The sequence below is a fragment of the Hyaena hyaena genome, unplaced genomic scaffold (genome assembly GCF_003009895.1).
Source record: "Hyaena hyaena isolate Hyena2069 unplaced genomic scaffold, ASM300989v1 scaffold_164, whole genome shotgun sequence".
Taxonomy (NCBI): domain Eukaryota; kingdom Metazoa; phylum Chordata; class Mammalia; order Carnivora; family Hyaenidae; genus Hyaena; species Hyaena hyaena.
The window spans coordinates 2,867,618-2,882,975 of record NW_024080796.1 but is presented as its reverse complement, the minus strand read 5'-3'; the positions used below and the strand labels follow the sequence as shown (position 1 = coordinate 2,882,975).

The following is a 15,358-nucleotide window of genomic DNA, read 5'->3' as shown; positions in this document are numbered from 1 at the left end:
TTGGACGGCAGCGGCGTTTTCAAAGTGGCACAAATGTGAGAATCCCCTGGAGCCCTTCTTGGAAATAAAAGATGTTGCGATCTCACCCTTGGAGACGTTTCTTCAGAAAATCTAGAATGGGGCCCAAATTTTGTGTTTTTAACAAGAACTTCTCAATGGTTTTCATTATCAAGAACGTGTCAGAATAGTTCAGAAAATCTTGCAACCCGTTAAATGCTATGATAGTTTCCTCCTGCCATTGTTCTCCTTTGTCTCTTGGGTTCTTCTCTTTGACCTTGTCCTTCCTCCACCTTTGCGGGTTTTACACAGACACAGGCTGATTTCCCAACTCCAGCTAACAATCGCTGTCCGACGAATGGTTTCTGTTCTTTGATACTGTGCCCTGCTGGAGAGGTACCATTTGCCCCTTCACGTCCACTCTCCACCCTTCTCCACCTTGACCCCTGTTGTTGAAATGAACTTTAGACAATGTCAGTGGGCTCCTTTGTCCTCTGACTTCCAACCGGGTTTATCCAATGGGAGACATCAGCAGGGGAGCAGGGAATGGGAGAAGAATAACATTGGGTTATTTTTCAGCCTCACCCCCACTCCCTCCTGATGACTCACAGGATCCCTGTAAGGTGGCCGTGACCTTCCACAGTCCCCTCAGAGGCCTTTCTTAGAGAGAAGACCTACTGGGATTTCTTCAGGCTGCCAGTTGGAAATGTTGTAACTCTAACGCTGCAGCCAGCCCCAAGTTACTATCTTGCCTTTTGTAGATACTCCGTAACCCTCCCCAAGCCTTCTTACCTTACTCTTTTTCTTCTTTTTTTTAAAAGAAGCTCTATGCCCAATATGGGGCTTGAACTAAAGAACTCAAGCTCAAGAGTCACATGTTCTACGCACTGAGCCAGCCAGGTCCTTTCCAAGCCTTTTAATTTTTTTTTTAATTTTTATTTATTTTTGAGAGAGAGAGAGAGAGAGAGAGAGAGACAGCATGTGAGCAGGGGAGGGACAGAGAGAGAGGGAGACACAGAATCTGAAGCAGGCTCCAGGCTCCAAGCAGTCAGCACAGAGCCCGATACAAGTCTTGAACTCATGAACTGCGAGATCATGAAGGAGCTGAAGTCTGATGACTGAGCCACTTAGGTGCTCCCCCAATCCCAAGCCTTAAATAGTCGCTTTGTTAAAATTTCCTCAGGTACGCTGAGTATGGCATTTCTGCTGCCAGGACTTTGACGGGGACCATAATTTACCTTTATTCTCTTTCATATGTGCTATTTATATGAGAAGGGCTTTCTTGTTTCTTATTAGGAATAATAGACATGGTAGACATAGAATTAGAAATGAAAAGAACAGAATTCTAGAATTTCAATGGCTTTCAATTATATCTGATCTAGCTTACCACTTAAATGCTATACTTCATAAAATAGATCTGCTTCATCCTGCTCATTACAACTTTTCAAATATTTACTGGCAATTATCATTTTCTCATCTAACCTAAATATTATCAGTTCCTTCAACAATTCTTCATGTAGCATGGTTTCTAGGTCCTTCTCCAGCCTGGCCATTGAATATGTTCCTCTGGCTGCATTCTTAAAATGTTTAGAGAAACATTTGCAAAGAAAGTCAAATGTGGATGAAATCTCGCTGAGCTGGAGAAGAACCCAGACCTCCCTACCTGAAAAGCACAGACCAAGGTTCTGACCATCAACTGGAGTTTCCAGCTTGAAAACAGGTGCATGAGTGGAGGCAGGACTTCCTGCTGGAGGGGAAGCACACACATATCATCACTACACTTCTTGCATGTCACACACAGTTCTACTCTTGATTTATACTTTACTTTTTCTTCTGTACTTTTCTTTCTTTAAAAAATTTTGAACATTTATTTATTTTTAAGAGACAGAGTGTGAGTGGGAGAGTAGCAGAGAGAGAGACGCACACACACACAGAGTCCACAGCAGGCTCCAGGCTCTGAGCTGTCAGCACAGAGCCCAACATAGAGCTCAAACTCACGAACCATGAGACCATGACCTTAGCTGAATGTCCAACTGACTGAGCCTCTCAGGCCCCCCTCGTTTCTACTAACGATGAACAGAAATGGAATTCTAGTCAGCCCAAGAATGAAAATGAAAAAGAAGAGTGCTTTAAAATTCCCATGGTCTGGAAATTCGCAGTCTCCTTACCCCCTACCAATCCAGAGCCCTCCCTTGGGCTTCTAATTTTCAGGTCAGAGATAACTAGGTCATTTGTGCAGCACAAGAAATTTTCTTGAGTGCTGAGCTCCTCTGACCCTTAGACTCAGATTCTGCAGACCTCAAAGTCGGGGAGTACCGTGAACCTTAGATTGCCTAATTCAGGAAAATCAGAGGATCCAAGGAGAAAGATCTTTGTCCAAAATTACAGAGTAATTTACTGGTCAAGCCAGGATTAGAACCCAGATCTCTTTCCTCTCTGTAATGCTGCCTTTCTTTTCAGTTAATTTTCCCCATTCTTTTACCGCAGATTACAAAACTGAAATGAAGAAACCAATACTGCTAGTACCCAAGACATCCAAGTCAGACGGGGCAGCAATTGAATTGCACAACTGCCTTGAAAGCACTGGGGAAAGATAGCTATGTGCACATTACATTTGACACACCTCAGGGATGAAGCAAACCATCATTTTATTTAGAGGGTTCAACTACCTGTCCCATATGCGTTTGAATTCTGTAGATACAAATATTTTCAATCAACTGAGCCAAGATACTAAAAAGAAAGTTCACGTTAACAGATTCCTGAGTTTAAATCTCCAAATTTAGACACAGAAAATGTATGATTTACAAGCGGAATCAGAGCTTGACTCTTATTCCTGTGTTCTTTCACATGCACTGTGCTTATTTCCTGTATGACTGTGCACTCCTTTCTGAACCGGCTCTCCGAATAGGGGTTCAGATATTTGCATATAGCATTTAATACAACTTCATCATAAGATTCAAGGTAAGTATCTCCTTTATTAAATGAGAAAAGGAAGGGGCTGACATCAATATTATCCTAAAAACTACTACTAGTTACAGGTACTGCCTGGCTAAACTAAATGTGAAGGACTTGACAGATAAAGTGTAGAGAACTATCAATGAATTCTAACCCGCTAATAGGAAAAGGTGGTAAAATTTGAAATGCCCTAACAAAAGTCTATTTGCGTCCACTATTCTGAGCTGAACTATAAGGCAAGAGAGAGTCTGACGCTAAGAGAAACTCTTCATAGCAATTTAGGGGAAATGACTGGGTAAGCTGAAGAAACCACTTCCGACAGCTGAATTTTAAGACTCTGGAAGATCAATAGGGCAAAAGTAATCAAAATTAAAGCAGATGCTGTTGGAGAGTGCCAGAACCTCGAGTGCATCAGATGATCCCAAACTGAGCAAGCTCATGCAATTCCAGGTGGCTGAACGCCTCCCAGGGGCAAATCACCGTGATATCTGCAGGAGAGGGAAGAAGAACTTGTGAGTCGGCCTCACCACCACCCTCCCCCCCCTCCCCCAACCCTCCAGAGGCTCTTCTGCTCAGAAAGACATCCTTTGGGCAGAGACACCTCACTCCTCTCTCCTATTTGTTGTCTCAGCAACCAGGAAGTTATCTAGAATGGCCCTGCAGCCCAGGAAGGATCAAACCAATTGCTTAGTTAATCCCTTACAGGGTTCTGATGCCCCCAGAACAGACCCCACTAAGTAGGCATCTTCATCGGTTTCATTCTGCACCTCTTTGAAGAGATGACCCCAGGCTTTTGGCTGGAGCTAGCCTGAGGGGGTGCACACCACTGATCAAATGGGGTGTCCCCAAAGCACAACTACTATGGAAGAAACACAAGTGGAATTCTAGTGAGGCCAAGGGTTAAAATGGGAAATAGAAGCACTTTACTTCCCCATGATCTGGAAATCCACTGCCTTCTTACCCCTTACCAATTCAGATGCACTCCTTGGGCTTCTCTGACTCACTCTTTCATTCCTTTATATTTTGAAATGCCTCCTACGTCCAATCGCATACTGAGAAATAATCTCAAGACACCTATTAATCCAATTTTTGCTTCGGGCAATAAAATATTATTATCCCTGAATTACAGAGAAGCTGACTGGAACCAAAAAGGATTAAATACCTATTTTTAAAAAATCAGAGTTACAAGGATAGGGCTAGAACCAAGCCAAAGATCTCAGTGTAAAGCTCTTTGCAGTATTCCAAATATGTTGGCAGAGTTAAACGTAAGCCCAGAGCAAACCGACTGGTCTCCTATACATCTGGCCAAACTACAGAAGAAGCTGATTTAAAAGAATAGCAAAGTGAGCTCTGTAAAGTAGCTAGAAAATGAATTTGGCATCCCATGGGTGGCATTTGACAGCAAAAAGCAAATACACTGAGAATTGCCTGGTAAGGACACTGATTGCTGATTATATCATTTGTCAAAAGAATATCAGATGAGTTTAAAACACGTTCACACAAAAACCTGCCCAATTGTGTTTATAGCAGTATTATTCATAATTGTGAAAACTTGGAGGCAACAAGATGTCTTTTGATAAAAGAAGCAAACTCTGATACAGCCGTACAATGAGATATAATTCAGCGGAAAAAAGAAATGAGCTGTCATGACACATAGGACATGGAGGACCCTTAAATGAATAAACATCGCTAAGTGAAAGAAATCAGTCTGGAAAATCTATATACTGTGTGATTCTAACAATACGACAATCTGGAAAAGGCAACACCCTTGAGAATGAAAAGATCTGTGGTTGTCAGTGGTTTGTGGAAGGTGGGAGAAGGGGGAACAGATGAAGCTCAGGGGATTTTCAGGGCATGTATTCTGTATGTACCTGTAATGACGAGTACACAACATTATGTGTGCCAAAACCCATCGAACTGTACAACACAAAGAGCAAACTCTAATATAAGCTATGGATGTGAGTTAATAATAATGTTATCAATACTTGTTCATCAACCAACGTGCCACACTCATGCAAGATGCTAATTATAGGAAACCATGCGCACGGGGAGAAAGGCGGCAGAGGGGGCATGTAGGAGCTCCATACTTTCTACTTAAGTTTTCTGTAAGCCTAAAACTGCTCTAACAAACAAAGTTTAATACTTTTAAAAGGAATATCCACTAATTTGCATTCACTAGCCAACAAATCAAATGATTGTAGTCAACTAGAAATATCGTACTGGATACACTCAGCGTGCGGGCCCTGTTCTGGGTGCTAGAGGATGTGTAAGAAGAGGAAGTTGGTTACAGAGTGGTTGGCCAGGCCTCACCCTTGTTTCCAGAACTTCACTGTGGGGCCTCAGATTGTCCCTTAATTGCTCTCTGTCTCAGGCTTCTCTTCCAAAGAAATTATGAAGTTGGGATAGACTAACCCTGAGAATCTTTTTACCGTGGAAGTCTACAACTCACCATTATATGTTCTCAAGAGTTGTCTAATAGAACAAGAGGGTTTAGTAACTCTGGCCCTTACCTTGATTCCTCTTGGAGTTTTTGCTCCTGAGCACACATCACATGTACTTACTAAGGAAGTAAAACTAAACCCCACATTTCTGTGTCTTCAAGGATCTGCTGCCTTAGGTATTTCTTTTAACTTTTCACAGCCTTTTGAGGCCTAAAGTATGTATAGTGGTGAAATTCCTAGTGAAAGTCCACATCTTTGGGTGGCTCACCTGTTCCTAGCCCCTCCATGCCTGGAATGTCATCTCCAAACCTGGGGGGGGGGGAGAAAAATTAAAAATTAGCTGACCATAGAGTGAAAAGATCTTGGAATGAGTCATATATAGAGCTTCCTGACAAAAAGGGAAGAGATTTAAGTTTTTGTCTTTGTGAAACACCTTTTATTTGCATTGACCCAGAACAAAGGCAAAGTCACTCAGGCTGTTTTCAGACAGTGTGTCCCCTTGGAGAGAGGTTTTCCTGTAAAAATTTAGCCTAAGACAACTGAGAGCCAAAGAGAACCATTATGGGGGCAATTTAGTCAAGCTCCACTTTTAAAAATAGAAATTAGAATGAAAACACAGTATGAAATGCATTAAAATGATTAACTCATCCATTTGGTCAGTTATCCAAAAACATTTATCAAGCATTTACTCTTTGTCAGGCATCCTATTGAGCATAGGGAATTAAGGAAAAAAATAAATAAATTTTCTCTGAGAGATTTCAATCTCCAAGAACAGATGGAAATAAACAAATGTAATGTAAAATAATACAAGTTATTATCGCTGAATGTACGAAATGCAAGCACGGAAATAATGATCACACTGTTGAATAAGAGAGTCAGTAGTGGTGTCAAAAAAGGAAATTAACAAATGAGTGTATGTTAAGGAATAAATAGGGTTTGGGACCAAAAGAGAAAGAGAAAAGCAAAGAACTGAAGACATAACATTTGTAGCCATAAAAATAAACTTAATAAACTCTGTGTTCTGGAAACGGTCAGTGTTTTACTATTCTACATTAAATCACAGGGTGTACTGGTAAAGAGGAGTAGTCGAGAAGAGTCTGGAAGGTCAAGTCGAAGTTTGCTGTGATAGGCCCCATTTGCCATGCTAAATGTCACCACAGACCCGGTTGCTGAGGGAGAAAGGATTTCAGGGCTAAAGACACAGTTCAGCAAAGATTGTGGTAAAGAGGAAAATAGAGGAGAGTGTGGAAGTCTGTGTAAGTCTGTTTAATTTTGTGAGCATTAGGTTCTCAAAACCAAAGCAGTCTTTTTTTTTTTTTAATGTTTTATTTATTTCTAGGAGAGAGAGAGAGAGAGAGACAGCGTGAGCAGGGGAGGGTCAGAGAGAGAGGGAGACACAGACTCTGAAACAGTCTCCAGGCTCTGAGCTGGCAGTCAGCACAGAGCCCGACGCGGGGCTCGAACCCACGAACCGTGAGATCATGACCTAAGCGAAAGTCGGACGCTTAACCGACTAAGCCACCCAGGCGCCCCAAAACCAAAGCAGTCTTATGGGGGAAAAAATAGAAAATCTTCCTTTTAATTTGGTCTTACCCTTTCACACCTTTCTTGGGAGGTTTGCTTTTGAATTGACGAGTTTGCCTCTGCTTGAACTTGGGGGGCCCTTTGCGTGGGGTAGTGGGACCCTGGCTTGAAGCTGGTGGAGCCAAAGTGCTGTTGTCACTCATTCTTATGTCCTTGGGTATCTGATGGTTCTCTTTCAAGCTCCTTAGACAGTGAGAGGAAAAAAGAAACCTTTTAGTGTATAGGGACATTGCTTCTTAAACCCTCATTGGACACACCAGAAAAACAGGATTTTGTGGGATGTAGACTGACAATTAATAGATTTAAAACCCCCAAAATCTAAATCAATCTATTGTTTCAATAAATTGTCACTAGCTTTCTCTGTGTCACTAGTTTTCTAATTTATTATGATATATACTTCTCTGTAATCACCAGTTCCACCATCTGTAAAGAGAGGGAAATGAGCTAAAAGCTAACTACAGTCTTTACAGCATGGATAGGTTCTTTAAACTTTACATATTTTTCCACCCAACTGCAAAATAACCTGACTCCGAATATTTATTGGCTCACATTTTATGGGCTTCTTTCTTTATAATCCTGATTTTTGTCTAATCTTCATGTGTTCAGGATACTTCTCTGCTTAGTTCTGGGGGATAACGCCTTAGCAATGTGGACAGGGCAGCTCTGCACCAGGGATATGAACACCCACATAGCGTTCAATCCATTCCTGTACGCGCGCACACACACACACACACAGGGACATCCATGGAGGGTGATTAAGTAGTAAATTTGTGCTTTAACTGCATATCCAGACATGAGGTTCTTAAGCCACACATATCTCAGAAATGCTCTACATTTTCTCCTATCTGAATCATGGACTTATCCAGCGTGACTTTCACAGACTGATTTTAGCTACAGAAATGTACATTGTCATTCTTCAAGTACAAATAGAGAGCGGCTAACAAGCTAAATTTTTAAAATACGTGTGCTAAGCTAAAGGGTGACATTTTTTCTTTTTCCTTTTGCGTCACAAAGCTGATAACACTTATCTTAGGAAGCAAGATTCTGGAAAGTGCCGAAGAACTTCGAAGTAGCCTTAATCTCCTACCCTGAGCCAAACCCTCCCATACTCTCAACTTGGAAGATTTATATAATCTGTAAATTATAGATTTATGCTAATATTATTAGCTTCAACTCTCCCTGACGATCTTTAGTCCACGCTAACCATCTTTCTCTTTTTCTGCCACACTGAACATCTCTCAAATCTTATATTGTGCGACTTTGAGTTCATCGACTTTTCATGATTACTTTCAAATCAGGTTAAATTCCTATCCTTGCCGAAAGATATTTTTTCCTTATCTTCTTTTCCCAACTTACTAGTTTTAGTTTCTCCCGCTGGTTCACAAGTTCTTCAATGGAAGCAGGTTGACTAATCTGTGAGTGGGTCCCAGGGATGGTGAACCTGGGTAGGGCTCCGGATCACTTGCTTATGCCATGAGTTTTATCTCAGTTCCCCACTGGAATGTGTCCCGTACAGTTGTTTTTTAAGTTTTCATTCACGTGTGTGGCCTCAGAACCTACAATAGTGCCTGAAGCTTAGCAGATGTGTCATATATATTTGTTGAATGGGTGAATAAAGAAGTGAAGAAATAGAACTAATATTTTGGACACTGGGTTGTAAGATCCTGACCCCGTGACTTCTCCATCAAACCATAGAAAAGGCATCGTTGGCCTTCATCTCACAAAGCTCTCAGTGGCTTTAGGAAATGGGCTGCCAGCTCCTTTGCTCACTGAATCCAGTTCTTGTGCTATGGACCCTCTTCTGCCCTGGTAAACAGGCAAGGTTTGTGCCTCATCCAAAAGTGGTGGAGACCGCGGAAATAGCTAGTAGGCAGCCAAGAGCCGCATTATTCTCAGAGTTTACCACCAGTAACTGACACATCCCCACTCTGACAAAGTCATAGTGGAAACTAGAGAATTTCTCCCAGATCAAGGGTTTTTGACTTCTCAATTCTTTCAAAATAATAAGACACAACAAATTTTCCTTTCTCTCATCTGGAGAGTTTACTAGGATTAAGATGACCAGCTTTAGCAAATAAAAATACTGGACACCCAATTAAATTTGAACTTCAGATAAATAACAAATCGGTTTTTTTTAAAGTATAAGTATATCCCAGATATTGCATGGTATATATTTATACTAAGAGAACTATTCTTTGTTTATCTGAAAATTCTAATTTTACTGGACATATTCTGTTTTAATGAGCAAGTCTAATTAGGATCCCACTAAGTTAGATTCAGAGTCTATAATATGAGGGCCTAAGGTAAACTGATCTGTCAAATTATACTTTGAGGGCCATGTAATGTAAAGAGAATGTGCTTGGGATGCCCGGGAGGCACAGTCGGTTAAGCGTCCAACTCTTGATCTTGGCTCAGGCTATGATCTCACAGTTCGCGGGTTTGAGTCCCACATTAGGCTCTGTGCTGATGATGTAGAGCCAGGCAGTTTGGCATTCTGTCTTTCCTCCTCTCTGCCCCTCCCCTGCTTGTGTGCTCTCTCTCTCTCTCCCTTAAAAATGAATTAACTAAAAAAGAGAGAGAATGTGCTTTAGAATCAAATAGACATAATTTCAAATTCCTGTCTCACAAAACTGTCTATGTGACCTTGGATAAATTGCATAACTTCTCTGGCCCTCATTCCACCTATAAAACCAGTCAAATATGACTTCTTTTTAGAGTTATGGGGACAATTAAAAGGCATAATATAAATGAGAAATCAGAAAAAAAGAGTATAATGGACCTTCTATAAGTGGAAGCCAGGCAAACAAATCTACGATGATGACACGAGTTCATCTGCACTCTTATACCTGTTCTCCTGGGCCAACTGCTGAAAAGCTCTTGTCATGCACCAGAGAGGTGACCATCATTCAGCACTTGCTGGGTAATCCTCTGCATCCCTCAAAAACCCTGACTACTCATTTATGCCTGGCCTTGAAATTCTGTCTTAAACCTTCCTTGGATTCCTTTGACATCCCTAACAGCAGTCCCGAAGAATGTAAAAATCACACTTGATTTCCATCTTTCCTTGATTATACTTCCCCTTTTTTTTCTTGAAAGTTTCTTTTGCATGTTTGCATATATAATTTTGAAGTGACACCTCTGGGTTTGGACAGAGTTCCTGTCTAGTCTAGATGTGATGCATTATGTAAAAGAATTCTCTTCAGAAAGTTACATAACTTAATCCCTGGATCTTCATGACCTTCAGGGCTTGCACTATGGAAAAGAAGCTTGTGTTTAGTGTGCCTTTCACGTACAACATTTCATATTTGAGTACAAAGGACAGTCAACTAACCCGTAGAGTGTTTCTGTCGTAGAGGTGCCCTCTGGTTCTCCCTGTTCAACCTTTGAGAGGAGCAGAAGAAATATGACTTTCTCCTGCCGTGGAAGTTAGCGTTGTCTGCCACAGATTGCACCAAAGGCTAAACTTATCTTGGCGGTGCTTTCCTACAAAGTAAAAAGGTATCTCCCAAGCTAAATAATCCTGCATCTAGAGTCAGATTTGATTTTACCTATAAAAGGATTTTTGCCTCCCATAAGCGTCAAGTAATTCATTCCTTTGTGACGCAGAATGGCTTTCTATTTTTACAGTAATGTTAGCCCTTCCTCTTTTGAAGATGTTGAAGTGTGGTTCTGCAGGAAGCAGGGGATGCAGCAGAGTAATATGTGAAGGCGTAGTCGGTAGGAAATCAGGGTTGGTGTCAAAGCAGCGGAGCTCAGCTGTAGATGACCTACAGAGGATGGTCATTTACAACTTCCAGCTAAGGAAGAGCAGTTCCAGAAGGTCAGGATCTCGGATGCTGCTAATATCGCCCCAGACTTCCAGTGCCTCCTTCTCAGCAAACACACAGGCCAACAGACAATCCTATTGTTGAGGGGCTATAGGAGAGGGGTTGGGAGGAAGAAAGGTGCAGGAAGGCTCTCTCTGCACTGATGGGGTTGAGCCCATAAGTGTCACCAGGGTTCTGCTGAAGCAGAGAGAATCAAATAACTTGGAGAGCCAAGGAAGACTCAAATCAAAGTCAGGAAAAGATAAAAACAAAATTTCGACAAGTACCTTCCTTCAGATTGGAACAAACAAACACTTTAACCTCAGAGGGAGAAGGCTGAGCCACCCACACTGCACCGGGTCATGCCTGTGCTGGCTCTTGGCTCTCTTCCTTCCTATCCTTACACTCTCATGTCCCCTCTCTTGTGCCTCGGTCTTTTTCAAGCACATCCCAGGAGTAAAGAACTGTTTGCTCTGTGGTCATTTCGTGCCCCAAATCCTTCCTTTCCCAGAAAACTGTTTGCCATGGAACCACAAAAAAAAAAAAAAAAAAAAAAAGAAGGGTCAGTGTGGAGTTCTTTCCAAACGAATTTAGTAATCAAGTTTTGCAATGACCTTGAAATGATCAAGTCTTACTTATTAGCTTGTTACACATTATAAGGCAGTTTGAGTGTATTTCTTTCATGTTTTCTCCAAGTTTCATTCCCGGCCCCAGTCCAGGCCCACAGGTTCAGTGTGTCCTCTTCTTCCATTTCTTGATTTTAGAGCCAGATCAACCCCTACCCCCAAAGCCCTTCAATTATAACCTGCGTAAACACCGCAAGTTGAGAAATACTCACGGGGCCGAATGTTGCTCTCGTAAAGAGTCCAGTTGTCGTCTTCGCAGCGGATGAATGAAGGGTCTTTGCGTCCCAATTTATCTCCCTGTAATACCCACACGCTTCTTAATCCCACTGTTAGGAGCTTAGAGAACCAACCCAGGTGCAAAGAAGTTGGAAGAACAAGAGGTGAGGCTGGGACAGGTTTAGGAGTTTTCTGACGATTGAATACTCTCACAAAACTTACCTGGGCACTCTCCTGTCAATAAATAGGCATTGAGTCCACAAACACACACACACAGTGTTGATATCCAAGGGTATATTTCCAGCTTGTGATTCAATATCTCTTGTCTTCCTCCATTCCCACTGTTAGTCCTTCAGTCTTTCAATTACATTGAACCACTAATATTAATTTGTACCTCTCTTTATACAGATCTTAGCCCCTATGCTAGAATCATTAAGCTCTTTTGACACATTTATCATAAATAAAGTGACTGATTCAAGACTGCCTATAAAGTTGGTAGAGAAGCCAGGAGCAAGGCTCAAATCTGAGAATACCTTACATATTTCAGCCATCTGTCTACTATAGTACATACAGCAAAGCAGATGTAGACCAAGAGACCTGTGTTGCTCGTTCTCTAATACCTTGCCAGTGGATTGTAACATGCCTTCCCTAAATTGTCACTTGTTAGAGAATCGCACTCCATAAGATGATAAAGAAAGAAGGTCAATTTATCCTTCCCACGCAGGGAAAGATTCTGAACCAGGGGCCCCAAGCAGATTATATGGGCAGCTAAACAGCTCATGGGGTTTTCTGATAAGCTTTCCTTTGGTCTTTACCAAACATAGAGGAGTTTTGAAGCAGCAGATGCTTCGCAGAGCTAGCAGAGTGTCTGGTGTCTGGATGAGGCTTTCCACTCCCATCGCTGTGTCTCCATTACCACTGAGATCTTCCTCTGCTCTTACACACCAGGCACATGGATACTGAGATTCTTATCTGTCAAACCCTCACCCATTCTGTTTCTGTGTTGAAGGACGCGATTCATACAGGCGGTGAAAAGAGCAATGAGCTGAATATTCTCGAGTGTTGCTACTCAAAGTGTAACGGCATTCCCACCACCCGAGCGTTTGTTAGAAATGCAAGACTTCAGGCCCTGCTCCAGACTTACTGACCCAGAAGCTGCCTTTTAACGAGGTATCAGAGCTTGCATATTAATGTCCAAAAAGTACTATGGTAACCCCATATGCAGACCTGGCTTTACCACGTCTCTGTTTTGTGACTAGATTGCCACCTCTTCAGGTCTCAGTTTCCTCATGTGTCATATGCCGTAATGTGCCGAGGTTCTCAGTTTCTTCCACCCCAACATACTTGACAAAGATAAGCCACATTGATCAGTAGCAGGATTTGTAACCAGTGACTCTCAATGTTGGAAGGAGGGAGAGGGTTGTGCCATGACTACTCTTGCTCCCAGGGAGACCCAGAAGAATGGAGAGTGAAGAGTGAAATGCGTGGGGCAAGGCAAAGTCTATAGTTTGAAAAAACTCTCCTAAATTGATTCTAATATAGCTTTCAAGGGTTTAGGATTAGAAAAATCTTAAATTTCTTTAAAGATTTAAAAACTTCTATTGTATCCAGTTCTGGACAAAGATGGGGTAGATATACTTCTTTCCATTCCTCTTGCTAAAATTCTTGTGTATTACATGTGGAACAAATATAACAATATTTTAAATGGTCAAGAGAAGATAGATCAAGTAGGCAACTTGGGACTCAGGGAACAATCTGGCAGTGAATTCCTTGAGTTCCCTTTGTGCCTCGTATATCTTGAACTAGATGTAAGAGAAGCAGCAACCCAGAACACAAACAGGAGCAGAATATATATATTCTATTCTCAGAAAGCCTACTCTCTCTAGACAAATAACCAGGAAAGATGTAATCTAGTAAGGCAGAAAATGAGTAGAAAAAAATTACTCAATGCCATGGAAACAAGTCCAACATCAACAAATCCAGTATCACGGGGAGGAAAAAAGGCCAACATCAACCCCATCAGCACAAGCAGAGCAAAGAGACTTCCATCCTGGCCCAGCTATAATTAAGTAAGCCTACCCCACCCCTACCTGGGTAGTATCAGAGAAGACCACACGAGGATCTTAAACTTTCATCTCCCACCAGTGATAATGAGGTACCCTCTTCCTTCCTACCAGAGTGGTATCAGAGGAGGCCAGATGAGGAATCTTAATTTTCATCACTATTCAGCAATAGCAAGGTATCTAAAGGAGAGCAAAATGAAAATTTTACAACTGAAAAATACAATAACCAGCATAAAAAATTCAATGGATGGGCTTGACAACAGAAAAAAAAAAAAAAAGAGTGTAAAAAACTCCATGGATGGGCTTGACAACAGAAAGAAAAAAAAAAAAAAGACCTGGAAAACTAAAAAATCTAATATTCACGTCATCGGAGTTCCGGGAGAGGTGAAAAGGATGAGGCTAAAAAAGTATTTGAAGAAATGATGACTAAAAATTTCCTAAATATGGTGAAAGACATGAGTCTATGGAATCAAGAAGCTAGGAAACCCCCATGAGATAAAAACTGTCACCTCTGTCCAGAAATTTATCCTTCAGGAATGAAAGGAAATAAAGACATCATAATAAAGAAAGACTAAGGCAATCTTTCCCCAGAAGACCTACCCTAAAATAAATGATAAAGGAAGTTCTTAAAACAGAAAATACACAATATGAAAGAGAGAGGAAGAGAGAGAGAGGAAGGAAGGGAGGGAGGGAGGAAGGAAGAGAGAGAGAGAGAAAGACCTCTGAACATCTAGAAAAAAGAACAAAAAGAGATCGTATGGGATACATGCAAGGGGAGTGTGGAAGACAGGACCCTCAACCACACTCAGCAAGGTCTTGTGCAGAATGAAACAGTGTTCAAGACTTTGTGAAGTTCTAAAGATCTGGTCATTTCGTATCTTTAGGAAATGTATCCATTATTCCCTGTTCCAAGTGGCTCCTCTTGCTAACTATTCCTCCTGGCTTAGATGATTTGAGTAGCCTGGCCTATCAGCAGTAAATACTCACTGCCTCTGTCAGACAGAACAATTCTACCAGATCACTTCATTGGTCATTGGCTAGCTTAGTCATGGCGTGCTTTTGATTAGTTGCTTTTCTCTGATCTTGTCATTCAGGTAATGGAGTCACGTGGCTCTAAACAAGCTGATTGATGACCGAGAAATTTCTCTAGACAAACTTTGATCGTGCTAGACCCTCTAAGATTTCTAAGACATAAGAGAGAAGGCCAACATGCTTTTCCCATGCCGGGAAAAGAAAAGGAATTATCATTGATAGATGTAATGAAATAGATAAATATTAAGCACCTTTTGCTAAGTGAAAGAACCCAGAGTTGAAAGGCTCTAAACTGATTTCATTAATGACATTCAGAAAAGACAAAACTATAAGGTTGAAGAACAAATCTGTGGCTGCCAGGGAGGGACAATGCAAGGGATTTTAGAGGGCGATGAAATTATTTGGTATCTTGATTGTAGTGGTGGATTTATAAATTTATGCATTTGTCAAAATACACAGAAGTCCACACCACAGAAAATGAGTTTTACTATATGCAAATTTAAAACAAGTATCATAAAATACCTTTTGTGAAAAAGTTATGTTTCACAGCTCTATAATCCTCGGTTCTTGATCTTTTCTGACAGATGGTAAAGTATTATTAATCATATACAGAAAAAGAGTTAAAGGGCACGTACTAA

General features: G+C 41.3%; 1 protein-coding gene across 1 annotated transcript; it reads right to left on the bottom strand.

Annotated features, from left to right (window-relative positions):
• Window positions 1-2,951: 2,951 nt before the first annotated feature.
• On the bottom strand, window positions 2,952-11,910 carry PDE6H (phosphodiesterase 6H). Its single transcript, XM_039239971.1, has 4 exons — window positions 11,848-11,910; window positions 6,987-7,160; window positions 5,662-5,702; window positions 2,952-3,440 (listed from the first exon to the last, which is right to left on the bottom strand). The coding sequence occupies exons 2-4, from the start codon at window positions 7,118-7,120 to the stop codon at window positions 3,364-3,366; spliced, it is 252 nt and encodes an 83-aa protein (XP_039095902.1). The 5' UTR covers window positions 7,121-7,160; window positions 11,848-11,910; the 3' UTR covers window positions 2,952-3,363.
• Window positions 11,911-15,358: the final 3,448 nt, after the last annotated feature.